Source organism: Misgurnus anguillicaudatus, chromosome 14 (genome assembly GCF_027580225.2).
Source record: "Misgurnus anguillicaudatus chromosome 14, ASM2758022v2, whole genome shotgun sequence".
NCBI lineage: Eukaryota > Metazoa > Chordata > Actinopteri > Cypriniformes > Cobitidae > Misgurnus > Misgurnus anguillicaudatus.
The window spans coordinates 19,076,059-19,103,704 of record NC_073350.2 but is presented as its reverse complement, the minus strand read 5'-3'; the positions used below and the strand labels follow the sequence as shown (position 1 = coordinate 19,103,704).

General features: G+C 37.8%; 1 protein-coding gene across 4 annotated transcripts in view; it reads right to left on the bottom strand.

The window, feature by feature from the left end:
• The window catches only part of cdh4 (cadherin 4, type 1, R-cadherin (retinal)), a 294,301-nt gene that overhangs the window by 2,099 nt on the left and 264,556 nt on the right, over positions 1–27,646 (bottom strand). For all 4 annotated transcript variants that reach the window (XM_055183497.2, XM_055183500.2, XM_055183498.2 and 1 more), the window contains 7 exons: positions 16,954–17,139; positions 15,857–16,110; positions 9,024–9,166; positions 7,910–8,146; positions 3,570–3,803; positions 3,245–3,384; positions 2,929–3,093 (listed from right to left, as the gene is read on the bottom strand). In XM_055183497.2, coding sequence (XP_055039472.2) covers positions 2,929–3,093; positions 3,245–3,384; positions 3,570–3,803; positions 7,910–8,146; positions 9,024–9,166; positions 15,857–16,110; positions 16,954–17,139 — 1,359 coding nt within the window. The remainder of the gene's footprint in view (positions 1–2,928; positions 3,094–3,244; positions 3,385–3,569; positions 3,804–7,909; positions 8,147–9,023; positions 9,167–15,856; positions 16,111–16,953; positions 17,140–27,646) is intronic.

The window sequence follows — 27,646 nt, the reverse complement described above, 5'->3', positions numbered from 1 at the left end:
GTGAACCAGTCATGATGTGATTCAGGCTTTGCAAGGGGATTTTATTAAAGGATTAGTCAATTTTCTTAAAAAAAAAAAAAAATCCGGATGATTTGCTCACCACCATGTCATCCAGGATGTTGGTGTCGTTCTTTTTTCAGTCGAGAAGAAACTATGCTTCCTGAGGAAAATATTCCAGGATTTCTCTCACTTTAATGGACTTCAATGGACCCCAACACTTAACAGTTTTAATGCATTAAATTCCAGTTTCAAAGGAATCTAAATGAACCCAAATGAGGCATAAGGGTCTTATCTAGCGAAACGATTGTCATTTTTGACAAGAAAAATAAAAAAATATGCACTTTTAAACCACAACGTCTCGTCTGTCTCCGGTCCTGTGATGCGCCAGCGTGACCTCACGCTGCGCAATACATCATCACGTCAAGAGGTCACGGATGATGTATGTGAAACTACGCCCCAGTGTTTACAAGTGTGGAGAAAGAGGACAGTTCCGACGTTGTTGTATGTCGAATGATGCTAATTAATGTCTTTGTGTCAGATTATTGTTTAAAATGGTCCGCAAGTGTGCATTTCATATATGTAACACGTGACCTTTCTACGTCACTGCGCAATTACGTGAGGTCGCGCTGACGCATCACAGGACCAGAGATAGACGAGAAGTCGTGGTTTAAAAGTGCATATTTTTATTTTTCTTATTTTTCGCTAGATAAGACCCATATGCCTAGTTTGGGATCATTTAGAGTCCTTTGAAACTCCGTTGAAAAAAAACGTTAAGTGTTGAGTTAAGTGTTGGTGTCCATTAAAATGAGAAAAATCCTGGAATGTTTTCCTCAAAAAACATAATTTCTTCTCGACTGAACAAAGAAAGACATCAACATTTTGGATGACATGGTCGTAAGTAAATTATCTGGATTTTTTTTAAGAAAATGGACTAATCCTTTAATGAGGAAAACCCATAGTGTTTGTTACAGTGTAGCAACCCTACTGAAAAAAGCAGCAAAAACCATCTAAGCTGGTGTTGCAGGCTGGTTTTAGAGAGGTTTTGGACACTTTTAGCTAGTCAGGCTGAGAGACCAGCTGACCCACCAGCTAAAACCAGATCAGCCACCAGCTTGACCAGGGTGGAAGGCCAGCTTTGCCAGGATGGGAGGACCAGCTTGAACCAACTTCTTCCATCTCAAACCAGCTCAGAGCCGTGCACAGACATTTTGAGGGGCAGTGGCCCAAACCAAAAAAGGGGCACTAAGGGGGTTGGCACAATAATTAAATATGGTTTTAATAAAATATTATAAATATGATGTTTTAAAGATTAGTATCAACTTAGAGACGTGATTATAATTGAACATATATTTCATAACAAGAATTAAAGTGTGACAAAAATGCTAAAAATTCGATATGATTTACTTGCTGGCTTGCTGGTGCTTTGAATCCATGTTTGCAATGTTGAACTGCCTTTACAACCTCCCTTTCACCTCTGTCTTCTTTTCGTGAATGCATTGTTTTCTTTTTTTTTGTATGTTTGTCTACAAAGTGTGCCAACAACAGCAAATTTGGTGTTAATTATATTAGATCCCATCGGGTACATTACTTTGATCAGACAAGCATTGTAATTCTAAGAATGTGGATATTTTGTTGTTATTTGCCTGCTAAGTTGTTAGCACTTTTAGGAGACAGAGAGAAAATCATTAATGACAGAAACACAAAAACAAACTACCAAATTACTTATTCAGCAGCTTAACACTGTAATGTAATGAAACTACCGGTTAATGCAACAAACTTCGGAAACTTTCATCTCCGCTCTCCAGAGACTGGACAAATTGTAAGATATGCTGCGGAGTGGACGGGAAAACATGAAGTGGGTTACCGGAAACAGTAGATCTTTAGGGGCAGAGGGGTAGTGGCTCTTGCCACCGGGCCACCCCCCTGGGCCGTCCTGAACCAGCTAATACCATCCAAGCAGCTTAGCCAAGCTGGTTAAGCTTGACCAGCTAAAAAGTGGCCAAAAACCTCTAAAACCAGCCTGCTATACCAGCTTAACCGGCTAAAACCAGGCTGGGAGACCAGTTAAAAACATCTTTTCAGTTGCTTACTTTATATGCAAAAAAGGCATTTAATAATTAAGAAAAATTAAGAATGAAATAATAGAGAGAGGGAAAAACTGTCCTGAAAAAAAATAGATCACAATGAAAAAAAATAAAGTCAAATGTAATTAAAAAAATGTGACATTTTTAAAGCTGAAATCCAAAATGTTTCTTTGTTTTGTTAAAGGTGGGGTGCATGATTTTTGAAAAACACTTCAGGCCGAGTCAGGCGAAGTACAAAAACACACTTAATGCTGATTGTAGTCAAACCACCATCGTTGCCTGGGTTGCGTATGTGTGGGGCGGGTCTATCAAAAGAAGGTCCAGATTCTATTGGGGTAGGGGCGTGTTTGTTTGGGTGATTTCAAATGTCAACATTGGCTTTCAGAGATCATGCATCCCGCCTTTAAAGATCAACAAAAATCAGTTATTGAGCAAGTATCTGAAAAATTTGTGTACAAAACTGTCTGCTTACCTTACCACGATTCACAACAGTAAGCTTATAACTAAATACTGTAGGTCCTAGATGTTAGCATGAATTATCATGATGCTATCTTGATTAAGCTGGTTGCTAGGCATTGCTAAAATGTTTCACCTGGATAATGATTTATAATTTGAGTGTTGAATCAGATTTCATGGAAAATTTCATTTGCCTTTAAATGCATGTAAAGATAAGCACATATACTGCAATGTTATGTTTCAAACAGAGATGGCGACAAAGAGGTAAAAGTTACAGATTGCAACTTTGTCAGTGACTTTCCAGGCCATTTGCCAACTACAAAAACACACAGTGTGTGCATTAGTCTATGGTTTTATTTATCATTGTAGTAATAAATAAAGAGCATACGTCAATGATGAACTCCCCGATGTCTCCTGGGTGTGGTACTGTTGGCCTGACAGGGTACTGAGATTCTAGGATAACCGGTCTCTCGTCCACTCGTCGCACACCTGCGGGCTTGCTCATTATGTGATCTAGAGACTCAGGCTGTTGCAGCTGACTCAGGTCATAGTCCTGCAACACAAATAACAATATGTGAAAACAGGAACAGTGATGTTCTTGCAACAGACTAATGAGAAACAAAATATTGGAGATTACAAACAGGCTCGACTTTACAATCAATGAAAGCACTGTGTGTGTGTGTGTAAAGGAGAGAGACTCTGACCTGATCTTCCTCTCCACCCCCCTCTTCATCATACTTCAGTATATTATCTCTGACGTCATCTTCAGGGTCGATCAATAGAGGTTTGGTTTGACGTTCCTTCTCTCTGCGCTTCACCCAAACCACAAAGAACAGCACCATGCCTATACACAAACACACACAGATACAGAACCCTCCTTAAATAGGTTCAAATGTGGCCAAAAAGTTCATGTCAAACTGACAACATTACATTGAAAATGAAGTGACAAGTTAAAAAAATATAAATAGCAAATAACTGATGCCGGTCTAATTGTGTCTTCCATTGATTGTCCGTCCATCTATCACTTACTGAGCAGTATAATAATGCAGATTAGGATGGTGATGATGGCTCCAGTTCCCAGCCCGGCAACAGTCACCGCCCCGACCACAGTACAGTCTCCATTTTCATCGCAGGGACACACCTTTACCTTCAACACAGAGGTATTGGACAGCGGAGGATTTCCTGAGTCAGAGACTACAACGGGAACTCTGTACATGCCTGCTTCCAGGTACGGGATCCGCAGTTTCAACTGAGCATAGTTGCCTGTCAGGAAGATAAAGTGAACATATTGTTAATTGATTTGCCTCCTTAGGGTGTTCGGTTGTTTCTTTGTTTTTAAGGCTTTTATGTTTTCTGTAAAAGTTATTTAAAAGCACATAAATTGGAAACAATATCCCATTAATATTCCACTATTAAGTTTATAAACAGGCATTTTTAGGCCATCATTGAAAAGCAAAACACTATACTCAGAAGTTTCATCAAAGTTCTGCTTGTGTAGTAATAACTAAAATGCTGTTTGCACTTCACTTTACTCTGGGTTAATGTCTTTTTAATGCTGAATTAATTTGACTTTTAACCCCTGGGTCTAAGTAACACTTATTCTGGAGCTTATTATTTTGACCTTGGCTTTTAAAGCCATGCATTAGAGCAGAACAAGCATTCTAGCATTGCTACACATAACCAACAATAAACTAAACAATACTTGCCTTATTATAAAAGTCACATTTAATGTGACTCATTAAATTGTCAAATAAAAGAATGCGCTTACTAGAGATACTCAAATAAATTGTTGCTGTATAGCCTTGAAAGTACTGTAATTAGCCTTGAAAATATGCAAACAAGATCAATAGCTCAGGGTTTACAAAAGTACAGAGTGAAATACTAAATAAATGCTGACTACCCTTGTTAAAGGGATAGTTCGGCCAAAAATGATATTAAACCCATGATTTACTCATCCCCAAGCTGGCCGAGTTGCATATGTCCATCGTTTTTCAGACAAACACATTTTCGGATATTTAAGAAAATGTTTTAGATCTTTCAGTTGATTAAATGTGAAGTTACGGGGTCCACGACCTTCAAGTCCAAAAAAGTGCGTCCATCCTTCACAAAATAAATCCAAGAAGACCTTTGTTTATCATACTGGAGCCGTTTGGATTTATTTTGTGAAGCATGGACGCACTTTTTTGGACTTGAAGGTCATGGACCCCGTGACTTCACATTTAATCAACTGAAAGATCTAAAACATTTTCGAAAATATCCGAAAATGTGTTTGTCTGAAAAACGATGGACATATGCAACTGGGACAGCTTGGGGGTGAGTAAATCATGGGTTTAATATCATTTTTGGCCGAACTATTCCTTTAAGTTAGTAACCCAGAGTAAAATATCTTTCCCCTCTGCTAAAAAAGAAAACTGCTTTAACCAGCTGGTATGCTACAACTAATCTAGTGTTTTTTTCTCCCAACCTGACCACACCAAGCTGGTCTAACTGGTCTCCCATGTTAAATGTAAAACGCTCATTATGTGTGGTTACAGCAGTGGGGAACCTTCAGGGCCTTCTACGCCTTCAGAGAAGGCCTAAAAAATGTATACAAATATTTTTTATTATAATAATACAAATAAATAATATTCAATAAAAATATGTTTTTACATTTTTTTATTTCTATTTAATTCAATTTAATACACTACATGTAATATATTTTCTCTCATCTATGTTCTAACGTTAAGCTTACTGTCAGGTTCATGTCATGAAAACATCTAATCCAATCAGAATCGTCTGTCTCTATTAAGGCCCGGTTATCTGGCTCATCCATTGGTTAGGACTTCATGAATCCCAGGGAAGGCCAAGCTATGTGTTTTGGTGTGGAGAGTGACGGGCAAATCGACCAATCACGTTTTGATTTCAAGTGGGCGGGCAAAAAACAAAACATTGTAAGCCTTCATGAAGTCCTAATCATGCAACAAACTGGATGCGAGCTGCCATAAAACACGAAAAGACGAAGATCATAGACCGTTAATATTAATACAGTCTAATGGCCCGAATTTCTGCGGTGAGAGTGGTTGAGGTAAATGGCGGAAAACGTGATTGACGTTGTGGCTAGCTTGATAGGGCTGAGTTAAAAACGAAATAACTTAAGCGCGTACTCGTGAAGAGCACAGCTGGGAGAAGCGCGTGCAGAGGAGCCTGCATATGACGCGAACACGAGAAAAATAATGGGTTCAATTATACTTTTACTTCCTGACAGTTTCACTTGTTACGCGAGGATAGTAATGACTGACAGACGACGCCGAATTACATACAATATCATTTCCTAACTAAATCTGAGAGAATGCTAAAACATTCAAATATTTTTTACCTCGCTATACCCGACAACAGTTATAAGCCACAAGGAGGGGCACTGAGAACGCAGGGTGCTATATTTCCCCTTATGAAAAAGATTAACAAGGTATCCTACAGCTAAATATATATTTCCAAAAAATAAAAAACAAATTAAAAAACTTAATTTAAGCTTGTTAAATGCAAATTTACAGAGCCCCTGTCATTACAGAGCAGCAGAATCTGTATTTGTGTTTATCAGTTAGATTAAAGTAATTTTAAACTTTAAAACTGCATTTAAAGGCAGACATGCCCATTCTGTAATATAACTTTGCGTGCTCAGATATTTTACACGTTCACTGTATGATTTAACGAAATACGAATAGCCTAGTATTATGATGGAGAGGCATTTGCACTTCATTGCATATTTTGAAGGCCCAGCTGAAGTACCCACGGTTCGCCACTGGGTTACAGTAGTACTTTTAAGAATATTTGGCAACACTTTACTTGAAGGGGTGTTCATTAGACTCAAATGACACCTTTATAATCATGACATGACACGTGTCATGAACATGAAGGAGATTTTATGAACATTTATGACAACTGTCATTAAGTGTTATTTGTTCGATTATGTCATTGTTAACGCAAAGATGACATTGTTTGAAATGTCTTTGTTATGATAACTTGAAATAAACCAATACATCATAACTTGTCATAAATCTGTCATAAACATGACATAGCAGATTAATGATCAAACTTAAGAAACTACCTGGCTTTATGGGTTAACATTACATTAAACTGCCATTTAAATGTCATTAATTGTTAATACTATGTCAAAGAATTTTAAATACCTTAACAAAATGCAACAGACACATCAAAATATTATACTTAACTTTATGTATGTGCACAATACATAAAAAACTGACAACTAACAGAACTTCCTCATACAGAAAGTTCTGACATTTTCTGACCTAGACGAAAAAGCTAACAAAACATTTAAATGAATAATTTAATGTAATTAACTGTTTTGCAGTTATATGGACCCAACGCTGCAAGGCTTAACCCATTATTGTATCGTTTTTATTTAATTTTAGGTAATTCGGTCTCCAAATGCAGTGAAGTATAATTTTATAAATTTGAATTATTATTATTATTGGATGATTGATTTTATTTCTTAAACACATGGAGGAAACTTAAAAACCCCCAGTATGAATTGAAGAATATTCATGACACAGTTATAAAACTATTTGATGGAGTATTAACACTTAATGACAAATTATATTTGTACGAGTTGAGGTCAAGAAAAATATTCATGACGCTGTTATAAAACTATATGACAGAGTATAACACTTAATGACATTTTAATGACAAATTCAATTTGTATCACTGGTAAAAAGTGGTCAGTTATGTTGTCTTGGTAATGTCAAGTTGTCATGACATATTGGTTAATGTCAAGTTGTCATAACAAAGACATCTCAAACAATGTCATATTTGTATAAAAAAATTACATAATTGAACAAATGACACTTAATGACAGTTGTCATAAACGTGCATAAATCTCTTTCATGCTCATGGCAAGTGTCATGTCAGTCTTATGAACACCCCTTCAAGTAAAGTGTTACAGTACCAAATATTTTAAGAGCTCAGATGCAAAACCCGCTAAAGCCATCTCCATCAAAAATGAGATGATATTAACCGAATGCTCTCGGCACGTATTATAAATTCATCCCGGGCATTCAGGCAATTCAGAAATACAGTTTCCATTAAACGCCACACTGATTTCTCAGCAAAGTCCTCTAAGTGCACAAATGAAAAAGTGGATGAATGATGCCCTTAAAGGGTTTTGCAATGAAACACACTAACAAAATGACTAAAGTGACAATTGTGAAAATAATGCTTTTCAATTACTGACTAATAACCTTTTCATTGCCATTAAAGTGAACCTTACCATAAGAGCCTGATAAAAATGGTTCATTTACAAGAAAACATGTCAGATGCACTTAGAGGGTTTTGCATTTGAGCTCTTCATTTATGCTGTAAAATTCATGTCTAACCATTTAGTCGTGATATAGTCCAATTACGGCGAGCAGAAGAAGGGTATGAAGGCAGCTCAAAGACATATGGCCCAGCGTTGGGTTCTGAATCTAAATCAGAAGCCGTTATGTTGACCGGATATCCGTGTCGAGACCTCTCGCAAACCAGAGCCTCTTGGGGAACTAGCACGGGCATGTTGTCATTCACATCTATCAAATAAATCTGAAGAGTCCCGGTTCCTGTGGCAGGAGGAGAACCTACAAGAAAGAGAGAGGATGACGACAGCAAGAGGTTATGAATGAACATTTTATGCATTTGTCCACAAAACTTTCAGCTATGTCCGATTTAAAAAATGATAACCGCGTGTGAATATTTCACACAGCGCTTTTCTCTTTAATACAGCCGGATCTCTCAGAGGACAGGAATGTGAAATAACTTTGCCTGAGGAAACAGACACATCTACTCCCAACGGTTGGGTGTGAATCAAAGACGAAAACACAGTGCACAAAGGCCAGATATACACTCTCAAAACACAATCACCCATCACAGAAGAGAGAGGCTGAAACAAGGTCTGTATCATTCCCCAAAGCTCCGACTTGAGAATAACAGGCTACATATTATAAAGATTGATTCTGTCCAATTCTGTTATTAGAAAGGCCGATATGACTAAAATACAACCTGTCACCTTAGACCGCGAGACAAAACGCTAGTCCCAAAAGATGTATTGATTTAGCCCAATATGCTTTTGTTCAGATAGGACACCTGACAAGCCTGCCACTACGGGCACCTTTAAAAAACGCTTGGGGAAAACACAACAAGACAGGTAGATGGATCAGTCGATTTCCTAATCCCACCAACTCCCCGTAAAGTTTTCTGAAGCAACTAGCTACAGTATGCAGGACAAGCATATCAATTGTGATTGCTCTATTCAACCACGTCGTCCAAAGAGAAGAAAATCCAATCAGAGTAAAAAAAAGGTTATGAATCGATAAGCTGTGAACTGCTTGTTGGAAAAATGAACTTGCTGAAGCTAACCAGCCTCTCTCCAAACAGATCCATCCAACCATTTAAAGCCATATGGTGCTGTGAAAACTTCCAAGTTTTGATTTTGCACAACCTCCCCCCCATTCGTACCGTTGTCCACTGCCAAAAAGGTAGCTTCATATACGTTCTTCTTTATGTACTGCGACTCTCGGTCCAGAATGGCCGTCGTCGTGATCCTTCCATTGGTCCTGTTGATTTTCAGCCAGTTGGCTGGGTCTGACAGTTTGGAGTACCTGAAGGCCAAAAGCATTTGTTCATCAGATTATGCCACATAAAAATCCATAAGCATCCACAAGACACGTCCGTAGAGCTCGACATTCAATCATAATTTAGCCTGCAACAGTATGGCGGAGGTAATAATGTAGAACTTTTGAAATCATCAATCAATTTAAATGCTTTTAAAATCACATTTTGTCTCTTATGAGGATATAGGATGTGGATTATTAAGATATGCCCTGCTTGGGCGGCAATTCAAATCTGTTCTGTTCTGATCAATGGATCTGCACAGAGGAATATGGAAATATTTACACTCAATCAAATCACAGATGTGACACATAATCTTTCTTCTGTTTATTATTAGGTAATGCATCTTGGGTTTCTGTGCTATTAATCCTAGACACTGAAGTTAAAGGCTGTTGTAGTCTATTTATCTGCAGATCAGGTTTTAAGAGTTGGTAAAAACGTGACTGCATGGATTTGCTGTGATTTCCAACTAGTGTATGAATATTATAAGGTAATACGACTGTATTACTAACAACCAGGCCCTTGTGGGCCTGCAGGATGGAAAGCTTTCTACACATTTGTTTATTAAATAGTTAAGCTAATTTGATTATGCTTTCAGCTGCCAAAAATACAGTACTCTCAGCCCTAACACATTTTACCATGTTTTAGTCCATTATGTGCAATTCCACAGATATTTCTAGAAAATCAGAGCAGAAAAGACATGGATTTTGTCTGAGCCTAACAAATTAATAACATAACGCATACATAATTGTAAAACCACATTAGTCCTCCTATTCATAACTTTATCCCAAAATGTATTTGTGCCATCCCAATATTAATCTAAAAAAATGAAAAGAAACCCTGTTAAAAATAAAAAAAGAAAACACCTTAAACCAGGTTGGCTGGTCTGAAAGAGGTTTTATGGCAACTGTCAGCAGCTTGATCACACTGGGAGACCAGCTAGATCAACCGAAACCATGAACCTGCTTAGGCTGGTTTAGGATGCTTTTTATGCATACAAGTTACTATTTAAATAATATTTATATACGTTTAAAGGTACAGTACCATTCAAAAGTTTAGAAACACCCACTATACTTGTAAATGACTGCAAAATGATGTATGTATGTGTGTGTGTCACTTTAAATGTGTTATGTGTGTGTGTGCGCACGCACGCCCTCTACGTAACGTAAGCTGTAACGCAGGTAGAAGAAAGAGGTGCGGACGAGGAGCACATTGTAGTTCTCACATGGTGTACTAAAGTTTAAATATATATTTTGTAAAAGGTGGATGCACTTTACGTTTTGGTTCATTTAGTACCCTTTGGCAAGCGGAGCAAGGTATGTGTCTTTATTGTGTGTTTTGCATGTTGTATTTTAAAGTAATATATACTTTTGTATGTCACGTGGTATTTGTCGAGCTCTTTTGGTTAATTTTTCTTGTATGTAATAATTTATTTGCCTTTTGGGTATCTGTAAATGTGTATTTGTTTAAATAATCTGTCATTTGTACATACGTTTTGTATTTATGAATATATTGTTTCTTTATGTAGTTTCACGGTGCTACAACGCAACGTTTTTCGAAGTCACGGTTAATGGCGCTCAAAGCGAGCGTGGTACCCTCTCAGAAAGTATACATTTGCATCTAAGGAATTCATATCGGTACCTCTGAGGTACATATTGGTATCAAAGAGTGCATATTATGGCGCTTTTCCATTGCATAGTATCCCACGGTTTAGTTTGGGTCGGGTGAGCTTAAATTTGGGAGCTTTTCCACTTGGTGCAGTACGTAGTACCCAATACTTTTTTTTAGTACCACCTCAGTTAGGGTTCCATGGGACCCGAGCTGATACCAAAACGTGACTCGAAAACACTGTAGATCACTGATTGGTCTGAGAGAATCGTCACTACCAGCGTCATCGCAATAATGTAAAGTATTAGCTTTATCCTCATGCTAGCTTGTGCTGTCTCGAGTAAACATGTTGTCATATGTGCTTTGCTGTAAGTTCCCAAACTACTATTTAGCGATGAAAATCATCCACAGGTTGTGAATCAGGAACACCATAACAGTTTTTTACAGACTTGCAGTTTTTGGGTGGCACATTTGCAACGTGCACGTCCACATCATGCTTAAATGCAACTTAAATGAGTCTTAGCGGAGCGCATCGACCGTTGCCACAGGTGTTTGCACAGAAACTGTCATGTGAGACAGAGGTAGTGATAAACGGGATGTGCAAACATCTATTTGTGGTGGTCAATTTTTATTTTGTGGCTGACTGAGAAATAAATTTATGTATGGGAATGTACAACGACGCTCTAACTTGCAAAATATAACGTGCAAATATAACGACAAGCCTAAAATCCCTCCCACTTCGAAGCGTTACTAAACTTGATGGAAAAGCTAACCAAGCCAAAGTGATGTGAGCTGACCCGACCTGAGCCAAACCAAACCGTGGGGTACTATGCAATGGAAAAGTGCCATTAGTACCTCAAAGGTATAGATCAGCGTTACTCATTGCGCGGCTCGTGAGCCGCTTGCAGCTCTGCAAGCCTTAATTTGTGCCTCGCATGGCAGTTAATAATACGGTGATATGATCATGCAGGAATGCACCTTTTCTGCTCCGGACGCTAACTTTGGTTGAAAACTGTACTATTACTACTATACTATCAAGACGCGCATCGATAAGGGTGTTCAATCGTATGCAGCGCTTGCACAGAGTAATTGTTATATGACATCAAAGTACCGTGGGATCAGACTGCTTTTGTTAAGCTTTCGAACTGCTCTCGCGGCACAGTAATGCCACTCGCCAAACGTTCTGTACAGCGCCGCATAAAATTACGAGAAAGGTGGCCCCCTAGTGGTTCGGGGGGCACTGCATATGCATATTATAAGAATGCTTAGCCTTAAAATCCTGTTTTTGTCATTAAGGGAAATCATCTGGTCTCAGTTACAAATTTGACTGGTAAATGATAAAGAATGATTCGTGCTCATATTTATTGCATTGCAACAGATTGACAGATTGCAGTAAAGGCGGCTCTCCTATTGACTCTGACCTATCAGTGTGGCTCTAATGAAAAAAATAGTGAAGACAACTGGTATAGATTGTTACCAAATGTATTCATATCTGTACCTAAATGGTATAGGGTACTGACCAAATTATACACAATTATAACTAAAGAAATTATGTTAACTGTGACTAAAAGCATACAACATAAATTAAAATAATTCTAGCATCTTAAATTTTTGGTCAAAGTCATCCATTTCAAATGTAATTTTTCATCATTTTTAGTTTGTCAATGAAAGATATAAATATGCAGCCAGATTTAGTCAACAAAAGTAATTTCAAACATCTAAGCATCTTTACCTTCAAGGTTTTTACGATCACGAGAAACATTTCAATACTGTAACTGTTCCTTTAAAATGGCAGACACAGGTCTATTTAAAAGCAATTACAGGGACAAAGGATCATTTTAAAGTTTTTGTTTGTTCAGGTATTTTGTACGCTAAGCGCTTCCTTGTTGAGCCTATATATACTGATACAATCAAAGCAAGCGCCACGGCGTGGACTGTATCGATTTGACAATTCCTCGCACACAGTGATCTATGGAGCAAGTCTAGTGAAGGTCCCTTGAGTGGGTATGTGTGTATATATCCGTGTGTGTGAATGTGCATGCAGGCAAACTTTGGATCAATACTTCAAGCTGGCATCCTGCCCACACACTTCTGAGTCATGAAAAAAGAAATCAAGAACGATGAAGCGTAAAAGAGTAAGAGAGAGAGAGGGACACAGAATGGAATCAGCAGTCTGGGGAATGGTTCGCCTCATTACTCAATGACCTTTCACCCTGTTGCCTAGCAACCCAGACACAACCATGGGACCAGAACAAGAGATAGTCAATTAAAAGCATTTAGCTGATCCCTGGGGTGCTAATGGTGTGAACAATATATGCTACGATACATCACTTAACATAAAGGACAGTATGGATATTGTGTGTACTTCTGACATTCACTTACTAAGTCAATGGCTGAACGTGTAAATAGTGAGTACACTATAAAACATCATTTACAGATGAGTTGCTACAGTACAACTTATAAAACGAAGTTGACTTATTTTAGCTTTATTTTATGACTCATCTCTAGTCATGATAAAAAAGTTGAAATAACGTGTAAATCCAAGTTGATTAAACTTAAACGTTTGGGGCAGCAAAGATTTTTACAGCATATAAAAGATTTGTATTCAGTTAGTTTTCTGGTAAAATGCCTCATTCATCCACAAGGACGCACAAAACTCATAATAAAAAAACTCAAGCATAAATCATCAGAAATTGAAAAGGGAACCAGACTGGTGGAAAATTGTAGATTTTATGTGGTTGACAAATTTTGAACTTACAGTACTGTAGCTTGATTTATTTATGCGTGCCATTCAGCTAACGTGTGCTTTATTGAAATCATCAACAGCAACACCTCAAACTGAATCAATCATTCAGACTCAATTCGAATGCATATTAATGTAAACACAGTCAGTCTGGCTTAAGTCAATGTAAACTGGCAGGACAAAATCTGTCAAAGTAATTGCAGTCTAATAGAGATGTTGCTGTCTGTTGTTATTAATCAAATAATACTGACACAGGAAAAGACAAAAGCACTCACTGCTCTTAATTCACTTCTTTTATCTTGATTTATTTACTGCAAGTTATGTTAACATAACTTAAGGTTACCTGCCATTGCTATAATTTAATTTGTCAAAATGAATATTAATTTTTTACTAATTAGTATGCTTTTTTATTACGTTATAAGGTTATACGTTATTTTTTTCTAATTTATACTAATATTTAACTTTTTAAAGCTTTAATCCATAACAACCATGCAATCCATTTTGGTTAAAAAAAGGAAAAATTAGTTACTGAGCATGTACATAAAATTTAGAGTTGAAAATTTGCTGTGCACCTGTTTCCAACGTATTAGCTACGTTTACACAAAATGTCTTTAATCATTAAGTTATGTAATTGATTTGATGTTTACATTTAATATCTTACCATGATTCTCAATGATAAGCTTATGATAAATCTTGTTGAGTATGATTTTGCAGGAATTGTCAGTTTGATGTCATTTGACTTAAATATATAAACGTAAGGACGTGCAATTTTATGCTTCAAACACAGCTGGCAATAGAGGCAATAAAACATTTTTTTTTAAAAAATTTTGTGATATTATCACGAATTTTCGTGATCGTATAACTAATTCCTGTTTTCGTGTGATTATCATGTACTGTATTGGTTACTCAACTGTTTTGTCCTATTTTCTTACCACTGTCGCTTCGGTTTAGGGTTAGATTTACATAAAATGACATCCCTAGCCAAACCCAATTCTAACCCTAATGCCAGGCGACATATAAAAAATAAATCAGAAAAAATAGTATAAATCAATATATAAAGTGACATTCTAATGCAAGCACCAAATCTAACCCTAAACCGAAGCGACCAATGGTTTAAAAATAGGAAAAAGCAGTCGAGTACCAATACGTGAAAATCACACAAAAACAGGAATTCGTTAAACGATCATGAAAAAAGAAACAAAAAATTACGTGACTATATTACGAAACCTTGTGAGACTGGGTAGTCACACCAAACGCGGGCGAGGCGGCAAGCATGAGTGATTTACATGCTAAGTCAATGCAAAGACGCGAATAAGCATACTGCGGCGCGGTAAGCACGAATGGTGCAGCATGGAACATGCGGAACACACGGAGCGAATGCCACATTCCGCGCAAATTGAGCCACGTGATCCGCGCGAGTTGAAAAATTTGAACTTTGGTGGATTTTTTGCGCCGCATTAACCAATCAGGAGCTTGCTCTAGTACTGATGTGGTTACAGGAAGTGAGGCAGAAAAACAAAACAACAATGGAGGACAATCATCATCGCTACACGAGACATCTTCGTACTTTTTCAGGAATTAAAATGATCTTGTTTGGAAGAAAGTGAGGAGGTCGAACAATCGGGTAAGTTTACTCAATTTGAGCTATATAAGCCCCTCCCATGACGCGAATTTACGCGTGAATGTCTCACACGCAAATGAAGCGAGTAAACTCAAAATGTTCAAGCATCCAACAATGCACGAATAGCGCATTTTTGCCACCTCCTCCGCATCTGGAGTGAACGCACAGTAGGAGTGCGCCCCCTTCGTGACCCCCCCACATGAAAATTCATGACATAAAACAATCTCACAATTAACATCAGAATTAAACAAAACATATTAAATGATACAATGTAGTGTTGATGGTTGGTAGCTATATTTTTCTGAGGTCTAATTACACAGAATTTCTGATAAAGTAATGTATTTTATTAAAAATGTCACAAATCTGGGGTCCCTGGCACCATCTCACGCCCCCCAGTTTGGGAACCACTTAAATAATGGATGTTCAACAGCCCATTAGCTTGTTGGAGTATCATTAATTGGCATAGAGAAACATGCAATTTAACAGATTTTGGTATTCTGGTGACAACCCTAGACAGGACAAAAAGGTGTTCAGCCACTCACTCGATGCAGTGTGTGTCTGTGCACTTATTTTGGTATATTTGAGCGAGTAATGGTGTAAATGAATAGGAAGGTGACAGTTACACAGTCGCTCAGGCAGACAGACATCTTGACAGTTTTAAGCAGACAGACTAACACACTTCCTGTCATTTAGACAATCCTTGCCTACCTAATAGTCTGTTGTATGAAGCGGTCTGGATCCAGTGCGGCGAAGGTAGCGAGGGTGGTATCAGCAGGCACTCCCTCCTCAAAGCGTATGATTTTAGGATTGGATGGGAAGACGGGAGCTTCGTTAACATCCAGCACCGTGATGGTAACACCAGCGGTGGAGGACAGAGATGAGGGGATCCCGCTGGATAAGTGAGCCTGGTTCGTGACTACCACTGTTAACATGAAGGCTCCGTTTCGCTCGTAATCCACAGGCTGCGAATGTGCAAAAACACATCAAAAGATTAAGGAACAGACGTGGATGCTGTTAGCTTTTAATTCCTTTAACATCAGTATTTTAATTTATGTAGCACTAAGACAATGTCCATAAACTAATGAGAGCACATGCATATATTTTGTGTTAAAGGAAACATTATAGACTATTCAATGAAATAGTGTCATGTACACAAAGCATCTTTTTATAAAAACAAAACCATTTCGCTTTTCACAACTCTTCTCCCTAGTGGCAGGCTGAATGGCACTAAAACTTCAAAAGTGTTAGAAGAGTGACAGGAAGTCACTTAAGTTTGAGTTAGGAAGCGAAAAAGTGATCCCGAGAGTAAAGGTTATGATTTGTGTGACCGGCACGAGTGAATCATCTGTTCTGTGGGTGGAACTTGTTATCGTGATTTGGACCGTGTGTGACCATAAAAGCCGTGTAACACATTCAGAGAGGCTTAAATCAATTTCTTGAGTGTGTCAAGGGCTTAAACAGTATCACTCGCTCTCACACAGGGGAATGGCCAAATAAACAAATTGTAGTGGTGGAACACGTAAACATATAACTCCAAACGAATAAACTGTAGGTTAAGCTGGGAATTACACTGGATAAATGAAGGGCTAGAAGAGTGTGTGAACATATTTCAAACACACTGAACCATTAGCGAGTTTAAGAGTTGGAATCTGGGAAGAGTTCATTTGAAGGTTACAAAACACAAGCAATAAAATGAGCCAATTCAAGAACCAAGTAATTAATGCAGTATTAGACTAAAGTACTTAAAATACTTTAGTAAAGTATATTGAAGCTATTTTGGGTTATATGTAATTTGATACACCCACCTTAACTACCATGACCCTTCCGTCATTGGTGATCTCATCAGTGCGTATGGCGAAATGGCCCATGGGATCTCCTCCTACAATCCTATAGACGGCGTTCCAGTTTGGTGTGTGAGGCTGATCCTTGTCTCTCACAGTTAGATTGGCCACCACCACACCTACTGCATTCTCTGGGACCTCTCCTAGAAACTAAAAGACACACACAAAAAAGGAAAAAACTCAAGGTATTTTTACACAACAATGTGGTAAAAAAGTTTTCTATTTGCATTTTTGAAAAATGTTAGATCTGCATTTACACTGATCTATTAAAACAAACTTCAAATGCTGCATTTTGCATGCCAGGCCAGTAGATGGCGATGTTACTTTGTAAAAAAAAACACATGCACATTTCTCTACAGAGCGATAAATAGAAACAGTCATGGTGGTGATTTATTAATTGACCCTGGACTATAAAGCAGCAAGATTTTGTAAACTTTGTTGAAAAAACATGAAAAAACTCAGTATATTGAGCAGTACAAACACAGTCTTGTATGTGCGCATGCCTCCAGACTGAACACGTAATAACTGAGGGGCAACTTTCTGATCTCTCTAATGACGCGACTACAGAAGTGATTAAAACTGCAATTCATTGACTGCCCGCTAGAGACTGGCTCCAAAAAAGAGTCAATTCCCATAGACCCCCATGTTAAAATGCCCATCTTTAGAGCAGAAAATAATATGTTTACAGCCTGGTACAAAAAGTGTTTTTGGCAGTGCTCGAATTGAATCAAGTCTTATGAAGGGTCCCCGCCATGATATAGCAGCAAACCCAAAATGGCAACACAATAGTACCTTTGAACACAAATGTATGATTTATGTAACATCGATACAAGGAAAAGCAATCCAAAATGTACAGACCTAAACTAGATCAGAATTTACCTTCATAAAAAAAATGTAATGTCAGTATTATCTTTACTATAAACATATCTGAGGGGACCCCCAAGTATAATTTTGAATTCTTATAGAGCGTCCTTAATGCCTTATGTGGGGTCCCGGATCCCCCCCCCCTCTCAATTCGAGCATTGGTTTTCGGTCTGGCTAATTTTGCCCTTTAGGACAACTGTGAGGTCGGTGATTTTTTTGTAACTCATACATTTAAATTATATTAAGCCTTAAAGTTTTGCATAATTAAGGGCGTGGCCACTTGAGTGACGCTTGAACAGCCACTGCCATCAACCAACCACCTCAGCTTCACCCCCGTATCTCCTCTTTATCCATTTTCGGATATCCATGAGTGATGCTCGGCCAAGATGGCGACGGCAGGCACCTACTATTGGTTTCAAAAACGATCTTCAGAAACCTATGGGTGATGTCACGGACACCACATCCATCTTTTTTACAGTCTATGGTAATAACACATGCACATTACATCCCTGTTGTCACAGATTAGCATTTATGTGATTTACTGTATACAGAAACAACTGTATACAGAAACTGTAGGCACTTGCCAGCATTTTTTATCCGGGCCCTTTGGTTGCTATAATACTTCAGTTCTGTTTATCAGTTGTTGTACAATGCGGTGGTTGGTTGTTGCTGTATTTGTCCCGCCCCTTCTCCTCTATGATTGAAAGGCCGAGCAAAAAGTGACATTGACGACCTGAGCATTTCACCCAAAGTTATACATTTTTCAACTCTGGGCACTCAGCGCTGATAAAACCTGCCTGCTGCTGTTGTTTCCATTGTAAACAATTGAAAGCATTTGGTTTACACACCCCCTTACAGTGGCCCCAAAATATATGTGACACCACATGGCATTTGTATTTATATTTTAGGAAAATAGTACATAACAGTGCCGGCTCATGCCTGCTCATCCGAGGGGCGCTAATTCAAAATAAGTGTGTGGTTCCTTTTTTCAAAATATGTATTCTGGGCTTTGAGAGATCCTGTGTGCATCACGTGTTTTGTCAAAATAAGTGCCTGCTGCACATGCGTCAAAACCGTTTTTGATAAAAGAGACGCTCACGTTCACATTAACAGTAAACGTTGAGATTACACATGAGATTACGCAAACGCGAGCATCTCTTTTACCATAAACCGTTTAGACTCGTCTGCAGCAGGCACTTATTTTGACAAGACACGTGATGCACACAGGATCTCTCAAAACGCAGAACACATATTTTAAAAAAAGGAACCACACACATGACGGGCTACATACATGTTGTGACGAACTTCGCATCGAGCGCCCTCGAAAAAAGAAGTCACCGCCAGCCACTGGTACATAACACTTCACAAAAGAAGTAAATTGCTATAAAAACCTGTGTGAGAACTGACGTGTATGTATTTACTCAAATGATTTGTTGGTTGAAAGTATATGGAGCAAAACAATTTTAACAGGTGACACCTGAGTGCAGCTACACACGGGTCAGCGCCTACTAGGCTTTAAGGCAGCTACACATGGGTCAATGCTAGGCTTTTAATCCACAACCATTCATACTGAATGCATATATACAGTCCTAAGCTTTGACCACTATCAAACCAGCCATTATTTTGACCATTACTCAAATATGCTTTGGCTCAAGGGTTTTAAGAAAAGTCTTTGAGTATTGCATTGATGTTCAGTTTAGGGTTGCAGACAGGGTAAAGGGTAGATATTTGGACTCATTTGTTAGAATAATATTACACGCATGCAGTCGACTACAGTAGGTAAACCCATAGCCCGAGGTGAGAATGCACGGCGGGCTGCGGCACAGACACACAGGCTCATTACGGCTCAGTAATCTGCTTCTCTCTCCTGCTGTTTAACAGGGTTATGAAGTGTGTTTGCCAGATGCTGTTCACTGTAATGGCATCACCATGCTCAACAGACTACAGCCAAACACACACTAATGCATATTCAGCACACATGCAAACACACATACTTCATCACGAAACGAGATTCAAATGCTTAAACTGGGAAAATAAATTGCGTCTTATTTTTATGGTTTAGTTATTGAAATCAGAGAATGAAAGAGACAGACAGACGGAGCGAGAGAGGGGAAGAGCAAAAGACGCAGCGAGCAAAATCTAGTGGATGTAGTGATGAAAACATCAGAAGGCCACCCCGTCTCACCGGCCGAACGCTGTCTGGCTTGCACAGCTGCGTTTGCTGATAAGCAGAAAAACACTCTGTCGAGATCAAACAAGTGTGCCGTGTCCTTTCCAGGACGGGGCGCGAGAGACCAAAAGAGGACAGGACAGCGGAAGATGTGATTGAGTGATTGATTCATCTGTGCAAAACCACAGTTAGATTCTCTATATCGCTCCGTTTTAATGAAGAGAGATCCTCTAGAGGCTTGTTCAATAAGATTTTGAAATTATGCGAACATGTGCGTGTTGGGGAATTTGTGTTTGTGTGGAGAAAAGGTGGAAAAGTAGTGCTGGTTTATCATTTGTTAGGTGTCTTTACTTTCATGTCCAACATTTCAGCTCTTGTCTATACAGTAATTCATTAAACGTGACCACAAAAAATAGGCATTTTAAATGTGGTCTGTAAAAGAAATAATTTAATTGGCACTGAAAAATGAATTTATGTTTTATTATTTATCATTAATATTCAACACATTTCCTCTCAGGTCTGCGAGATGTATGAGCTAAAAAGAAATTAATTACTAGACATGATTTATATTTAATGACATCACTATTTTGCCCAATATTCAATTTTTAAAAATCTCACATTAGATATGCTGGTGTGAATACTTGCAATCGTCGTCTTCATGAAACCCGAAAAGAAATTTATATCTGGCTTCTCCGGTTCGTTAAATCATTTTTTATTTATTTTTATTAATACATATTGCAGATGCCCCAAAGCCCTTTTTAAAAAAGTTGAGTCGAAAAACAACCCAAAATAATTAAATTCTGATAGAAAATAGAATGTACTGTATGTATGATTAAACATTGATGCTTATGATAAATATAAATCATAAGTTATATTTATTTTATTAACATAACAAGTGGAGGACTTCATAATCAGTTAAAGCAATGCACTTGGGGCTTTGTAACAAACAAACAAACAAATATTTTTTGACAGTTTGCAGAAGTAAATAAAGTAATAGAAAAAGAGACAAAATCCTTTTGCACCCAGAGATAATGGACACCAGTACCACAGTAACATACACAAACATTAACACACTGCAATGACTGTAAAACATTTTACAAGACTAATTTATATGTACAGCGGAAAATAAGTATTTGACACATCAGCATTTTTAGCAGTAAGGGGATTTCTAAGTGGGCTATTGACACAAACTTTCCACCAGATGTAGCCATCAAGCCAAACATGGAGTTCATACAAAGAAATCAGAACATCCAAGTATACAAGCTGAGTCACAATAAATAAAGTGAAATGACACAGGGAATAAGCATTGAAGACACTTTATTTAATACTTTGTAGAAAAGCCTTTGTTGGTGATTATAGCTTCTAGACGCCTCTTGTATGGACAGACCAGTCGTCTGCATTGCTCAGGAGTGATTCTGGCCCATTCTTCCACACAAATGGTCTTCAAATCTTGAAGGTTCCTTGGGCCTCTTTTATGAACGTTGATCTTCACTTTCTTCCATAGATTTTCTTCAACAACTTGAATTTCTTTTTTAAAACCACTTCATTGTTTCCTTGGCCTTGTGTTTGGGATCATTGTCTTGCTGAAATGTCCACCATCTTTTCATTTTCAGCTTTCTGGTAGGTGGCAGCAGATTTTTATCCAGAATGTCCTGGTACATTTCTCCATCCATCCTTCCTTCCATAATATGAAGTCTGCCAGTACCCCTTGCTGAAAAGCAGCCCCAAACCATGATGCTTCCACCACCAAACTTAACTGTTGGGTATTCTTGGGGTGGTGTGCAGTGCCATTTCTTTTCCAAACATGGTGCGTAGAATGACTGCCATAAAGTTCAATTTTGCTTTAATCTGACCATACTATAGTCTCCCAATAATCCACAGGCTTCTCCAAATGCTCTTTCGCAAACTTAACCCGAGCCGTTAACATGCTTTTTGTTCAGCAATGGAGTCTTGCGTGGTGAGCATGCATTGATGCCATGGCGGTTTAGTGCATTGCTTATAATTTTCTTTGAAACAACAGTACCTGCTGATGCAAGGTCTTCCTAAAGTTCTGCCCGAGTGGTTCTTGGCTCTCCTGATTATTCTTTGGACTCCTTGGACAGGAATCTTACGTGGAGCACCTGATCGGCCCCCACAGTGCTCAGAGGAACATTCAGCATTCTGTAAATGCGCCTATAACCATTCCCATCAAAATGCTGTTCAATGATAAGATTACAAAGATCTTGAGAGAGTTCTTTGCTTTTACCCATCATGAAGTCTTTCCTGTGTGCCTCCTGGGTAATGAGAAGCCTTAATAGGCCATCAATTAGGATTAAAGCAGCTGATATCAATTAGCAGTGATGGGGGCAGGGCTGCTCTCTCAATCCTGACAGATTTCAGGTAATGATCTGGCTTTCTATGCCATTTTGCACCTTGTTTTCTTCATGTGTTCAATACTTATTCCCTGTGTCATTTCACTTTATTTATTATGACTCAACTTGTATACTTAAATGTTCTGAACTCTTTGTATGAATTCAATATTTAGATTGGTGGAATTTTGAATTTTGTGTCAATAGCCCACTTAGAAATCCCCTTACTGATAAAAATGCTGATGTGTCAAATACTTATTATTCCCGCTGTATTTTTTATTTATGTTTCAAATGATGATGAACTCTTATGTCCAGTCTTCATCACCTTCATCTAAACTACCATCATCATAATCATCATCATTATCATTATAGTCTTCATCATCATGCTTTAAAACAGGAAGAGATGAGTTGTCCTAGTAGTTATGTTTTGGTTCACTCTTGCTCTTTAGAAGCAACAACTCTTTCCATATTCATGCGCCTTTGACATGAATAAAACATACGGCTGTCTTCAAATTGGAAACGATATATCTGCTAGGTTTACACCCCCTCAAGCAATTTTGCTTAATTAGCTTGCTTACGTTTCTGTGGGTCTCCTACGGCAAGATGTATGCTGCTTCATGCCCCTGTCAAATGCAAATAATCACAAACATTTCTACTTGGCTTAAACTCACTCTGTGTGGGTGAGAGAGAGGCAGACAGAGAGAGAGAGAGAGAGAGAGAGGGAGGGAGAGAATGGATGGATGAAAAACAAAACAAATTAGTTCTAGTACATAACTCATGCATTCTGCTCGAGAGATAGTGTGTGTGTCATTTAGTGTGTCTATAAATGCCACAAAATGGATTTGGAGTGAGCACAACCCCAATACCACGGCCCAAATCCATAATGTGTCTGGAAGACATTTCTTTCAATGTTCATATTCTCAGCTTGAAACATTAAAGCTTTACTTTAATGAAGTGTTTATCTGACTTTATCCAGCAAAGGCTTGTACTGTAGTAAAAATTTAAAACGCTTATGAACAAGTCAATTAACTATCAACACTACAGCACTGAGCAAAGTTCTTTATTTAATTCATCCACTGGTTACGCGTTTGTTCATTTTCTCTTTTCTTTCTTTTTTCTTTCTTATTTCCTTTGTTCATTCATCCGTTGTTTGCTCTTTTTTCATTTTATTTCTTTTTATTGGTTCTTTCTTTCTTTCGTTTGTTTGTTTGCCGTCTGTTGTTTGCTTGTTTGTCCCTTCTCTTTTTTCATTTTTTCTTTCTTTCTTTCTTTCTTTCTTTCTTTCTTTCTTTCTTTCTTTCCTTCTTTCTTTCTCTGTTGTTTGATTGTTTGTTCATTCCCTCTCTTTACAGTCTTTATTTCTTTTGTTGGCAGTACGTTGTTTGGTAGTTTGTTCATTGTTTCTCTTTTCGTTCGTTCATTCTTTCTTTCTTTCTTTCTTTCTTTCTTTCTTTCTTTCTTTCTTTCTTTCTTTCTTTCTTTCTTTCTTTCTTTCTTTCTTTTGTCCATTTATTTATTCATTTATTGTTCATTACCTCTTTTCATTTGTTCTTTCTCTCTCTTTTCTTTCTTTTCTTTCTTTTCTTGGTTCATTCATTCATTGTTTGCTCGTTTGTTCATCTTCTTTCTTTTCATTAGTTCTTCTTTATCTTTCTTTCGTTTGTTTGTTTACCGTCTGTTGTTTGCTTGTTTGTTCATTCTCTCTCTTTTCTTTCTTTCTGTCTTTCTTTCTTTCGTTCGTTCGTTCGTTTGTTTGTTTGCTATCTGTTGTTTGCTTGTTTATTCATTCTCTCTCTTTTTTTTTCTTTCTTTCGTTTGTTTGTTTATTTGCCACCTGTTGTTTGCTTGTTTGTTCATTCTGTCTCTTTTCTTTCTTTCTTTCTTTTGTTTGTTTGTCCGTTGTTTGCTTGTTTGTTCATTCTTTCTCTTTTCTTTTCTTTCTATCCGTCTTTCTTTCGATGTTTTTTTATTTTGTTCATTCATTTATTTATTCATCTATTTTTCATTCTCTATTTCTATCTTCTATCCTACTTTCTTTGACTTACTCGCTTGTTCTCTGCCTTTCTTTTTGTTTGTTCTATCACTTTTTTATATTACCTTCCTTAATTTTCCATTGTTTTATTCTTTCTTTTATTCTTTCTTTTGTTCATTTATTTATTAATTTATTGTTCATTCTCTCTTTTCATTTGTTCTTTCTCTTTTCTTTCTTTCCTTTGCTCGTTCATCCATTGTTTGCTTGTTTGTTCATCTTCTTTCTTTTCATTAGTTCTTCTTTTTCTTTCTTTCTTTCTTTCTTTCTTTAGTTTGTTTGTTTGCCTTCTGTTTTTGCTTGTTTGTTCATTTTCTCCCTTTTCTTTCTTTCTGTCTTTCTTTCCATCTTTCTTTTGTTCATTCATTCATTTCTTTATCTATTGTTCATTCTCTCTTTTCTTTCTTTTGTTAATTTTCTCTCTGTTCATTCATTCTTTAATTTTAATTAATTAATTGTGTTCATTTATTTATTGATCTATTGTGTATCCTCCCTTTTCATTAGTTTTTTCTTTCTTTGGTTCACTTGTTTGTTCGCATTCTTCTCTTTTGTTTGTTCTTTCATTTTTTCTATTTCTTTCCTTCTCCGACCATTGTTTTATTTCAAAAAGACGACATCACCAACTCACAAACTGCGTTTGAGTGTGAGTAAATCAGCAAACCCTCAGAAGTGTCAGTTCCCGCAAGCTCTTCATAAACCAGTTGTGACTTATTTTCTCTTTTGCTCAGTGATATGTGACACAAGAGTGTTTGTTATCAGGAGCGAGAGCATGTGCTATGTGTGGATCTTAATTGCTGGTGTCATCTGGGTTAACTTGCTGGGTTAGGACCTGTCATATATACTGAGCTAACTAAGATGAGACAACCGAATTGCGGAGTTGTTCTTATGTTGCTCTGTATAATTAAGGACGCCGCGATGGACAATAATGCACACGCTTACGCTCTTGTGGGTGGAGCTGAATTAACAAACTTTTCAAACTTCAAAAGATCTTGAAAGTAATTAAGTGGGTGGATGAGCAATGAGTTCATTTTATATTAGTCTCGCTCTCAACTGCTCATTCGGACAAAATAAGTTTAGCGCATGGTTGAGAAAATCTTACTGTGTGTTATTTAAGGGAGGTGTCATGAAAGATGGATGGAGGTGTGTATGCCCCCGCCCTATCTCGGTTTCAGACCGGACCAAATGTCATAAATGGCCGAAATGCATGATGATATCATAATTGGATTGCAAAACTGAACCATTTAAAATAAGCCATAGGTACAACTGCGATGCAATAGAGGGAATCTATGTTTGATTAATTTTGTCTGCACTGTGAAATACCCACTTAGTACCCAAAACTTTAATTGAAGAAAATTTTATTATTAACCTAAATTAACTAAAGCAAATAGATACAAAGGAGAAGCAATACATGCAATATAGTATTGTGATGATTTTTAAGACAAAATTATTTACATGCATTTCACAGATTTACAGATAAGACATATAGGGGCGGGGCTTATCTCAGTCCCAGAATAAAATGCATGTTTGAGCTGCCCTAATTTATAAACATCTTGCACTGACTTAATATATATATTAATGCCATTGTTTTGTCTCAAAATGCATAGTAAAGTTTGTAAAAACCACTTAAATGTCCTAAAATAACTAAGGCATATTCCTGGATTAATCTAAACCCTTTAATAGCATGCCATGCTATCGATTTAAGTAAGCATGGTTTGAACCCTCCTGCAAGTGAAATATTTTTTAACCAAAAAAGCTGCTGTTACCCTCCAAACAATAAGTTATTTTCAACTCTACACCCTTTGAACCTTTGCAGCATCCCACTGTGTCTGGTAAAGCTTTCGCAGTGAATAGGGCTTAGGGTCACACGATAAAAAATTCTGTCTAGACCGCATTCAACTCAGCACATTGAAACAACCCACCAACAACAGCAGCCAGACTCTCCACACAGGAGAGACCTATCCACAAACATTTTGTCCTCTGACTTAACATATGAAAATAATCTGACATTAATTAAAATGAAGAGCAAGACCGTCTGATGCCAGCTGAAAGCTGTCATACAAATTCACTAAGCAGCGTTTGGCCTTCAAATAAATATTACAGGTTGGAAAAAAATGTGCAAAATAACTCCGAGTGTTTCAGCATCAGACAGCATGGAGGGGCCTGGGGTTATTACTTAATGAGAGAAAGAACGCAAGGGCACAAGAGATGAGTACTGTGAGGGGAAGATAAAAAAGCATGGCAGATAGCAGGAAATAAATGGAATGAGAGAGATACAGACAGACATTGAAAACCATAGAGAATGATTAAGCAACGGAGATATATAGTTAACTAGAGAAATAAGAAAGGAGATATGAGGGTTGGCAGAAACAAACGCTGGTTAAAGTGGGAAGAGACAAAGGCGTAAGGATACAGATATAAAGTTAAAAAGAGATAGAGGATGCTCGCAAAAACAAATGGGAATATCAGGAGACTGAAGCCAGATGCCTGAAGAGCAACTATAGTCACCTAAGGGACATATCTGGCACAATGATGTAAGAGAGATAGAGAGACGGCGAGAGAGAGAGAGAGAGAGAGAGAGAGAGAGAAACATTCACCATTCATTTCACTCCATTTCATCCCTCGTTCCTTTTTCACCACCCATAAATCACTGCTTTCAGTAAATATCTATTTGTTTCACACCTCTAATAGATTTTTCCAGCTATTAGACAACAGTGTGAATAAAGTATCAAGACATTACTAAATCCGAAGTATGGTCCATTGTTTATGTGTACACGAGGGTCTGCGTACAGTGTACGTGCCGCAATTTTCTTCATCAGAAGAATGCTCACGTACTGTGCGCGCATAGACTGTAAAAAAAGATGGAAAACGCCTGTTCGCTCTCTTCCATTGGTGAAAAGTGAAGCCGTCAGTATCCCGATACAGCGCTGACATCTTGGGTCTTGAGTCTGCACAGCGATTTTGGGAGTCTTGCGCAGTAGTGAGCAGGAAGTAAAGCCACGAAAGCAAGGCCCCGCCCTCACTCTCGCAGAATGCGCATATCACAGCTGTCAATCATGACGTTACACCACCGTTTTTATAGCAACTTATTTTAAAAACAAACACTTGAATTTTCATCAGCGTGATAAAAACTACAGTAAATGACAGAAACCAGCTTAGGAAAAAAGATAATTAAAGTGTAATTAAATAGTTTAGTTGGTCTCAAGTCCAATTGAATAACATAGGGAGGCGGGGTTTATGACCTATACT